We start from the raw sequence: 10,482 nt of genomic DNA, 5'->3' as shown, positions 1-10,482 counted from the left end.
ACTGATCTTATCTCTGTAGCTACATAGGAAAGAGACGGACAGGGTATTTTTGTAGCTAAGCATGAGGCTTTTTAATGTTGTTGCTGTCCATTCCATGTACAGTGCACTTCTGCAGTGTGTCCTTAACAAAAGCCCATAGATAAGAGGTATTCAAAAACAATTTTCTGGAGTCTTACTGTATGCAAGATCAGTGTGTACTCTCCATTAGGTGAATTTTTTAGGTTATCTGGGATCAATTGAGGGACTGAGTAGTTATGTTGGAGCCACAGGTGTCTAAGCTTGCAGCTTTTGGATGGCTGTAATAAAGCTCCTTCTAGAACAGGGGAAGACAGGTCTCCAATTTATTTTGAAAACATAAGTGGTGGTTAAGTTCTCTTAAAATTAACCACATACCATCCTACATCCAAAGGTTACAATACATAACAAAAATCTAAGAGTAGGACAGAGGCTCTTCAGAGTTGGTTTTTCCCCCCATTTTTACCTGTGCACATGCTAGAGCAAACAGGAAGTCCTCACCCACTGCAGGCTTTTACAAGTTGTTATTTACTCTTTTAAAAACATGGCTGTTAACAAGGAAGAGGTTGAGTCAAGCATAAATAAGTCTGATTCCTGATAAGCTCTGGGAAGAATTCTTTCATTATACTCAAAACACTGGAAGAAATTACAAGCACTTCTACTAGTTATTCACAAGATCCCCTTCTTCACAAAGAGAACAACTGCCATCATTTGTCATTTACATTCTAAATAACAGTAGCAATAAATCAAATGGAAAAAAATGCCAAACAGTTTAAATAAAATATTTAATTGCTTATTTACAACAAAGGCAATGACTTGGCAAAGTGGAAAGGATGATTTGCACCTTCCCCCTAGCTTCAGATAGAGCAAATATAGTCAGCTATAAAATACGCAGCCTAGTGAGTAAGGCGCAGTATTTACATCACACTAGTACTGCAAAATAAGCACTTAAGATGAATTCCACTGTGACAGACAGAAGTTAAACATCCTGGAATTTCTAACAATGCTGAGGAAAAAAAAAGAAAATTATGTGTCATGTAGTGTTCTCAATTTGTCAGATTGCAAACATGCAACAGTAATAAAAACCCACTCATGGCATTTTTAAAAAAGCAGCTGCTCTTGTCAGTTTTGCAAACTGTTCTGATACAAATTTACTTTGTCTTGGTCTAAAATATAATGCTCGAGTAGCTCCAGTATTAGACTATCTACTTAATTATACCGTAGCAAAGGTCTCTTCTCTGGGGCACACGCACAAATGAATTATTACATTTGAATAGGCTATACTAGAAGCATAATACAATAATCACAGATACAAATTGATGAATACAAACTACCACAGACACCTCCTTTAAAGCAGGATATGTTAACAGCGTAAAAATTTAGGTGTTAAAGAATTTATTGCAGCCAAAACTGAAGAAGTTGGTTTTGTTTTCTATGCTGTTTTTGACATCCCTTGACATCCTCTCTCCTTATTAGTCTATAAGGATAGGAAAAAAAGCCAACGTATGTGAAGGTATTAATCCAAAGCTTACCTTCCTGGCTGTACACTCTGAATGCAAAAAGACTAATAACTAAGGAGGTACAAGAATAAGAGTTATCCCAACTATGGTCTGTGCCTGGAATTTTATGGTGAGATCAATAGGGAATGCTTTTTTCTTTTTTTTTTTTTAACTAGACGTTTTTTAACTGATGCTTTGTAATAATTATCTTAATCGAAAGGATTTTATTTATGCCGGCAAGGGAAGAAGATGGCATGTGCGCAGAAGTTACATTTCATCCACACACCATTCAAGCTTTGGGGTATGAAGTTAGCATCATTAATAAGAAAACCAAAACCAATATAAAGAATTTTTTTCACTGCCCTCCTTAAATTACATTCTCAAAATTAACACTTCCCACTTCTAGTACTATTTACATTTCACGTTTTGAAGAGCATAGTGTTTTTTCAAGCCTTTCTTTCATATTCATAGAAAGGTGTGTAGTTTTACCATACTTTTGTATAACGGTTGTATGAATGTTTAGCAGTTCAAGGATACAATACTTGAATTTCTGCAGAAACTTTTACAGTGTGCGTTTTATATTCATAGGGTACTCAGATACTCATAACCGTTACAGACTCAGAACATTAAGATGTCAGTTACAGCCATATCCTTCTCTTGCCTGCACAGTAGCTACTCCTTGCTATTCAACTTCCAGCACTAGTAGTATAATGCTAACCGGATGTATGTGGCAAGAACATAACAAACAGGCTCCTTGACACATTCAAAAAGGTGAGTCTAACTTCTATCCAAAGCTTTCTCTGACGAACTGTGTTCAGGTGATTCCTCAGTGTCTCGAGTAGCAGAACTGTTATAAATACCATCAACTGCAGGGACCGTTGTTGGTGTTGTGAGAGGTGTCACAGTGTGTCCAAACCCCTGGTAATGTCCCATAGGTGATGATGGCATTGAAGAAGCATCAGAAATTGGGTCTTGAGTAGAGGAGGATAGTAAACTTGTATGCTCATTTTGTTCATGATCCTCGGCAAAAAACATTTTTCTTGGCTGGCCCAGAACCGTCCTTCCTAGAGTTATGTCAAACAAAAGTAACACTTTAATGCATAGAGCAATATACCAAGGACTTTGAACAAACAGACACTAGGCTAAGCACATTAAAATTACAAGTCTGGTCTTTACTTTAGAACAGTTCTATGTGGGTATTGTTATCTTCAGTTATTGAAACTTCCCGTGAGAGCTATTTGAAAGAAAAATTCAGGACTAGACTGTAAACTCAAGGATTACTGGGCAGCATGTATTGCAAGATACCCTATGAAATGCTCTAAGGAAGCAGCTGCCACTAATTTGGTATGGGATGTTCTCAAAGAACTAATGCCTAATAGTACAAAATAAAGCTTGAAATACGTAGGCTGTTTTACAGATAATATCTGTTACTTACCAACATTTCGAACTTGTTCTGATATATCTGCCCTTATATCAGAAATATCCCACATTGCAAGAAAGGAGTCGAAGCAGGACCCTTCTTCCGCTTCTTGAACATAAGGTTTATAGGAAAAACTGTAGTGATGTGCAATAGCAGCTAGGAACATTTCAACGCAAATGATGAAATCCTGCAACAAGGAAAGAAGTATTAACTAAAACTTAATCATTAATGACTGGGAAAAAAAGAAAAAGAGTTCTTCATTGAATGACTGACAGTAATTGCACTGAGATGTTGGCATCAGCTACTCTTAAAGCAGGGATAGGATGTTCTTGGCAGACATCAGAGTGCAATCCATTTGATGCAGATGCAGGAACCAGTTCGTGCTGGACAGACTGTCTTAGTAGAAGTAGAGAGTCAACAAGACCTTATTAATGAATTCTTTCAAGAACAGTTGCAGTGATATCCTACAGAAATATTTAGCTGGGACATATTCCTTCCACATAACACGTGGGTAGTGAAGTGTTGAGCATAAAACTCAGCTGGGGTGACTAGCTGAGAGTCCAACTTACTATAAATTCAGTATTAATCTAGCCTATGCTAGGTAAGATATGGTAATATTTATTTGAAATCATAGGTCATCTTACATACAGTGATTTCTCCTATAAAGTAATTGCCTCAGCTCCTACCTGTAGGCCTGTAGCCACAGCTTCCACGCTCTGCCATTCCCAAGTGTGTTTCTCAGAAATAACACCAACTTTCACCAGCAATGCAATAAGCACAGCTTGCCTATAAAAGTTATTAATTATGGTTATAACAGTGTTGCCTACAAACCTCCAAGCAAATCTGGTAATCAAGGCCTACTTTTAAGTATACTTGTGTATGTACATGGTAAGAATATTACAAAAAAAAACAAACAACAAAACTTGCTGCTTGCTTAGATTTTAAATGAAAAGAAAGAGAACAGGCTAACATTAAAATTGTGGAATCACCGAGATGGGAAAAGACCTCCAAAATCATCCAGTCCAACCATCCACCCGTCACCAGTATTTCCCACTAAAACACATCCCTCATTATAACATCCAAATACTTGAACATCTCCAGCATTGATGACTCCACCACCTCCCTGGGCAGCCCATTAGAGCACCTGACCACTCCTTTGGAGAGGATGTTCTTCCTAACATCGAAGCTGAATCTTCCCTGGCACAACCCAAAGCCATTCCCTCTACTGCTATTGCTGCTTACACGGGACAAGAGGCCAACCCCCACCTTGGCACAACCTCCTTTCAGGCAGCTGTAGAGAGTGATAACGTTGCCTCCTCCAGACTAAACAATCTCAGCTCCCTCAGCCACTCCTCATAAGGGCCCATGCTCTACATCCCTCACCAGTTTCATTGCCCTTCTCTGAGCATGCTCCAGAGCCTCAATGTCTTTCTTCTAATGAGGTGTACAAAACTGAAGGTAGTACAATATTTACTCGTGGCCCTGAATACCAAAAGAGAAGACAACCTGAGAAATGTTTTTGTTTTTTTTTTTTCTAGTTTGTTATTAGAACAAGCTGCTTCTCTGCAAGAGTGTTACTGCACTGCTCTGATTGCAAGAAGTAACTAGTAAATAATTAACTTACCAGAAGGAAACAAAAACTACCATCTTCACACAAAGGAACTTGCCAACAGGTTGGATAGGGTTCAGTTCTTCACGCAGTACTTTATAAAACAGCACTAGACAATACATAGCAAACTAACGAGGAAAAAAAGAAAAGCTTTTAAGATCTGAACAATCTGGACTGCAAGCAACCAAGTTAACATGTAGCCATTGATCTCCCCTTTTCACTGATAATTCTCCCAGTGTATTACTGCTGTGTTTCTTTAAGCCATCACATCAACCTGAACATGCAGAAGTCAGTGCAGCTGCTGGGACTCTTGTTGCAGCAGAAAGCAGCTGCAGCTCACGAGTTAACAGTCACCCACCACACACAGCCACAGCACCAGGAGGACACCCTCTTCAGGTGCATTATCATGCTTTTCCTAAACCTGCTGCAGAAGTGAGGTGGCAGCTCATGTTTACTGTGCTCTAGAGGAAGCAGCAGTTCCTCCAGTTGCCCAGCAAGCCGCCAAGTCCTCTCTCTGATCTCCACAATGAAAATCTTCAGGTTTACAGGCTGACATCTTACCCTTTCCCCATGACAAGGCAGCCGAACCAATAGTTGCCTTAGGGCTAACTTCAAACTAAAAGCTTAACTGCCACACTCCTGAGTATCCTTGTCCCTTGAAAGGATAATATTTGCCCAGAGAGAGTCGAGAAAGCCTTGTAATTTTGCTGCCTTTTTTTCTTTAAAGGATGCAAGCACTGTTTCTACTTCTCAAGGTTGCTACCTTTGTAGCGGTATTTTCAACAAAGTTACTGCAGAGTCTTTGTATGGGTGCTGGGAGGAAGCCAGCAAGCCCGGGTCAGGATCAGTTCATCAGATAGTTTGGAATAGAGAAGTGGGACACCTTACTGCTTTATGGAGGAGTTAAAACATTCTGCACAAACAGTATCGAGCAGAAAATAAAAACAGAATTACAGTGAGACACTCTACCTATAATATATAACAACCAGATATTCCTACAATTACTCTCACTAGCTCCCATAATAAGAATCACATAGTATTAACGTGATGACTTAAAAGAGCAAAAAGATACACTCTTGATACTCACTAGCTGTGACATGTTGTTAAGTATAACCAGGTAAGTCCAAGCATTGTCGAAGCTGAAGTTTCCTTCATCATACACGCCTACGAGTTCACAAATTCTGAAAGAGTTTTTAGAATTAATGACAAAGTAATACATGCACGTTTTCTTCAACTGTTAAGCCTCCATCACATTAATCACCTGTTTGAACTGTTTTGGTTGTCACGTATGGACAATGCACAATCATTTTTCAACAACATATTAAGTTGATACTCATGTTTTTTTAGCTGCTTTGCTTTTAACTGTTAAAACACAATCGTTGATATAAATATTTACCAGATATTCTTTGTGAATAGCAGCTTTTCTGCAAGCCTACAGAATTAATTGAGCTGATCAACAATACAAAGTATATGAAATTAAGCTTTCAACATTAGTTGGTTTAACTGCCTGCTAGTCCTTTGCAACAACAGTTCTACAATATAAAGGCAAACAGTTTGGCTTGTCACATGCAAAGTTTAATAAAATGTAAAAGATTAAGTGAAACCTGACATTAAAAATACACAGCTGTTAAAACCACGAAGGAAGGAGGAAGAAAAGAGAGCTCTAAAATTAAGAGAATGGTGCTCTAAAACGTCCTTCCCACATAAACAGTATTTTTACATCCTTTTCCACTTCTTTGAGCTGTAGGCTTTGTGTATTTATTATTTCAATTCTGCAAAAAGGCATTTGCTGTAGAGAAGCCATAAAGAAATCAGAGGCTGATGCAAATTGCAAGGACCCATTTAGAACGCAACACAACTACTTTGCTTTCAGACTGCATTGATTCAATGCAAAGGGCACGAAAATAGTTTCCAGTCTAACTCAACATTATGTCCCAAAGACCAATATACATTATTTATGAGTGTACTTACAAAGCAATAATAGTAGTAAACGGTCTGACAACAGTGTACTGCAAAACACCCAGCTTACACCTAAATAACAGAACTCTGCAAAACAAACACAAAATTAATTGTACAAGAATTTAAAGACTCATGGAAAATTCCTCTTCTCAGTTGTTTCACTAAACTGCATTTTTATTTCATGGTGACTTTTACTTCATTTGTTTACAGAACTTCAAATGTAAAAGCATTTTGTGCATATATGCCATCAAATAGACCTAGACTTCACAGATGCATAACATTAAATACCTGGTAATTCACTTCCAGCCACAAAGAGACTCTGGCCAGCCTAAATGAAGAGAATGAAATTGTCCCTGCATTTGAGTATGTTTAGGAGTTACATTCATAGTTTGTGTTTAACGTTCTAAACAGCCTTATTAAAATCTCTTGAGTGGAGGAAAACTGACTCTGCTCAGCTGAGTAAGTAAACAGAAATGAGCAGCTCATGGGCACATGGCCTTTCTTTTCTCAGCCACGGAAATACAAACAATATGCTACGTGGTGCCACTGAATCAAAACGAGGCTTTTGGCAAACATTCTATGATGGCAAAGGAAGGAAATTCATAGAGACCTTTTTCCAGCATTATTCAAAAGTTAGTGTTCCTCAGCAGCACTGGAGTCAACACATTAGTAAGTAAGTGTGATTTCTAGCACGTTTTACAGCTGGATGGAAACACACACATTATCACTGATGAACAAGGTGTGCAAACCATAAACAGACCACTGCCAAGCAACAGAAGTATACTACTACTAAGTACAAAAACATCTGTATCTGGCTACACAGCTTGAAATCTAGTATGTCATCAAATACTCACTCTCCCATAGCCCACGATGGACAACAGCACAGGGGAGGCAGGTGTCTCTGCTGATCTTTCGCTTCTATTATTAATACGAGGTTTGGATATCGGTTGGTTAGGTAATTTGAAAGAAAAACCATAAAATTATAGATGACATAAGCTTCATAGCATTCTCGACATGTATCCACATATATTGCAATGTTGGGGTATTTCAAAGCTATCCACTGTAAGAAGAGAGGTACACAAAAGGTTACACGCAAGCAAGGCAAAAGTGATTCCAATGACAACACTGGCAGGCTAGTTCAATAAGCAATACTACATTAGACAGGAAGCACTAATTAAATAGAACTTGAAGTAATTGTTTGGTAAGAGTGTGATGCTACAGATAGAAAATGACATTTTCTAAAAATACAAGTGAAACTTTAGATGGCATCTCTGCTTCTTCAAATGAAAGCAAGATCACAGCACTAAACAAGAGGAGCTCTGCATCTCTCAACACAGTTCAGTCTTTTAACTTAAAGGTAACTATGGAGATGGTTCCCTATACCTGACCTACTCCTATTAAAAAGGGACAAGATAGAACAGCTTCCTCAATTTCACATGTTCACAGTCAAAGTTTGGGGGTTGGAACTAGATATTTTTAAGGTCCCTTACAACCCAAGCCATTCTATGGATATGGATTTCAAAACTAACTTTTCACTCCCTTAGTACAAAGTTCATTTCATGTCTAATGCATAAATATTCTAGTGTGTTTGTAGCTATAACAGAAACACTAAGTAACGGTATGAAGCAGTGATTGAGCACCTGGTGGCAGGGCCAACCCAGGGGAGCTCAGGTGCATGCAGTGTGCCTGAGTGACCAAAAGGGGTGGAACCAAGATCCACTCCTTCCCAGACCTCATGTAAGAGTTGGCAGTGGGGGCAAGAGCATTTTTGTTACTGATCCCTGTGTACCTGAGGCCTTTTTAAGATAAGCAGTTTCTTCCCTTTATTTGTGTGCTGTTGCATTTGAGCAAATCCTCTCTCTGCAGCCTGAGACCTTGCTGCTCTGCTGTCATTGCTGAACTTTCCCTTGCATTATAGCAGAACACATGACAGCAGCTGATCAGTCTTCAAGTGGTAGTTGGTCATCACTCCAAGCTGGCATTTCTAAGAGAAAACTCTTGTGGGTTGTCTTTTTTTTCCCCAAGACTGTGACTATAGATCAGCTGTTAGAGCTTTGAGTTTTCTGTGGTTTCTTTTGAGTATCACATTACTGTTGCACTATTCAGTGCAACTTGCATGCTAGTTGCTGGTGGCTTTTCTTTTGGTTCCCAAACAGAAGTAAGCATTTTGAGTTTACTCAACACAAAGTACATAAGGTTGACACTTTATGTAATCTAAAGACGTTAGAGGGGGGAAAAAAAACCTCAAAGGAAAGTTCCTGGAAACCTGTCTTCTATGGGATTAATTAAAGTAACAGCAATGTCAAGTGGTGACAACAATAAGTAAACACACGCCCTGTATGTACAATCCATGGAATGACTATGCTGCTTAGCTCTATCTGAAATCATCTATGCATGCAGCAACAGGTGACACGTACACAAACAACTGGTAAATCTAATAGTACCTGTCATATAAAAAGATTCAGGAGTAGTTTGTTGTGAAGCCTTGTTCTTTGTCCCCAGAAGGAAGAACATTAGCACTAAGCATTTCTCAGTAAAGAATTTTAGTGCTAAGCCTAATGCAGGGAAAAATGGTAAGGCTCTGAATCTTGAGACTACATTTGTATCAGGCTGGTCAACAGGTTTCCATTTCAGCTGTTACTGAAGATGGAAGAAACAGAAGCAAGAACTTAACCTCATTCCTAAGGCAGTCAAAGAATGCTCAAGGACTGAGAGGTCTAAAAAGAGGTTGCAAAAGTGATCTTACAGGATTCCCAACTGGCACGTAATACTGTTAGACATACACTTCTGATGTACCCCATGAACACAGATGGAACAGAAGCTTCTAGGACTACAACTTTCTGTGCAGCACTGTTTCTGCTGTGACACCATTTTCCCTTACTCCCATAGCAAACAGTTTTATTGAGCTATTAACAGTAAGAGGACACTTACACTGTCTAAACTGTAAATCGGCACCATCCACAGAATCCTGTTACAATAACAAAAGAACATTTAATATTACTAGAGATATTTTTAATCTGAATTAAATTCAACATTTGCAGCAGAGGTAAAAGGTGAGATATTACCTTATAATTGGTTTCTGCAATTCAGGTTGAGTGTAATGAACTAAGTGTTGCAGTATTCCCCAGAGGGAGATGGGTATAGTCATCAATAGAAATATCCCTGCGATAAACCATGCCTTGGTATGGATTCCAACCTTGGAAAGAGAAAGAAGAATGCAAGATCAGAGTTCTGGTATTAATCCTTAAAAAAGAAAAAAGCTCTTATAATACTTGTCTTATTTTAGACCGAATCAAGCGTTAAGAAGGATGTTCAGCGCGTATACCAACGCTGCGCTGAGATTTTCTTCACCTCCTTTTGAAATGCATAAAAGCCCAAATCCCCCTTGCTGTCTGTGGATCCAGCTTACGGTACGTCCCGTGCTCGTTCCACCGAGCATCTCACCTCCAGCTTCTGCAGCTCCCACACGCAGAGAGGCACGACCACCAGCAGCCCCACGATGTACAGCAGCACCACCAGCGGCCGGATCCACCGCCTCCAATTGCCGCAGGTGCACGGCATGGTGGCTACGCTCCGCTCCGGCCCCGCGGCGCCTCAGCGGCTCGGCGCCGGGCCCGGTATCCCCCGCGGGGCGCGCATCACCCGCGCAACCTGCCAGGCCTCACCCGCCGCCCCGCCCCGCGGCACGGGACACGAGACACGGGACACCGCACGGCGACGCGGCCCTGCCCGGCCGGCCGCCACCCCGCCCCCAAGGCACTTCCGCCGCGCGTCGCTTCCGTCTCTCCCAGCTGCGCCGATTGGCTGCTCGCTGTGCCCGTCGTGGCCGCCCTGCCGCACGTGGCCGCCGCCCGCCAGCGTTACTCCGTCGTAGTGAGCAATGTGCTGCTGCCTGAGCCTGAGGGGGGGATTCCCTTTTGTCCCCCCCCCCCCCCCAGCTAACTGTATTGCTTGCCATTAGCAAAGGGCTCTCTGTATAT

General features: G+C 40.5%; 1 protein-coding gene across 2 annotated transcripts; it reads right to left on the bottom strand.

The window, feature by feature from the left end:
- Positions 1–327: 327 nt before the first annotated feature.
- On the bottom strand, positions 328–10,236 carry TMEM184C (transmembrane protein 184C). Of its 2 annotated transcripts, XM_085544984.1 has the most exons (10): positions 9,947–10,236; positions 9,568–9,698; positions 9,434–9,470; positions 7,357–7,562; positions 6,515–6,589; positions 5,631–5,724; positions 4,559–4,671; positions 3,621–3,720; positions 2,950–3,121; positions 328–2,578 (listed from the first exon to the last, which is right to left on the bottom strand). In XM_085544984.1, exons 1-10 carry the CDS (start codon positions 10,061–10,063, stop codon positions 2,292–2,294), a joined length of 1,332 nt encoding a protein of 443 aa, XP_085401110.1. In that variant the 5' UTR covers positions 10,064–10,236; the 3' UTR covers positions 328–2,291. The 2 variants fall into 2 exon arrangements, with proteins under 2 accessions (XP_085401110.1, XP_085401111.1); XM_085544985.1 differs by lacking the exon at positions 9,434–9,470.
- Between the last annotated feature and the right edge of the window lie 246 nt (positions 10,237–10,482).

The sequence above is a fragment of the Coturnix japonica genome, chromosome 4 (assembly GCF_054131305.1).
Source record: "Coturnix japonica strain WE chromosome 4, WE-NBRP24, whole genome shotgun sequence".
Classification (NCBI taxonomy): Eukaryota; Metazoa; Chordata; class Aves; order Galliformes; family Phasianidae; genus Coturnix; species Coturnix japonica.
This window is presented reverse-complemented; position numbering and strand designations above follow the sequence as displayed.

Bases quoted from the DNA above. Each gene is read 5' to 3' on its own strand.
- TMEM184C (XM_085544984.1), bottom strand. From the start codon at position 10,063: ATGCCGTGCACCTGCGGCAATTGGAGGCGGTGGATCCGGCCGCTGGTG. The intron at 4,672-5,630 runs GTGAGTATCAAG...TTTCCTCGTTAG, and splicing joins TTAACAACATGTCACAGCTA to TTTGCTATGTATTGTCTAGT. The intron at 3,122-3,620 runs GTAGGAGCTGAG...TCCTTGTTGCAG, and splicing joins CTGTGGCTACAGGCCTACAG to GATTTCATCATTTGCGTTGA.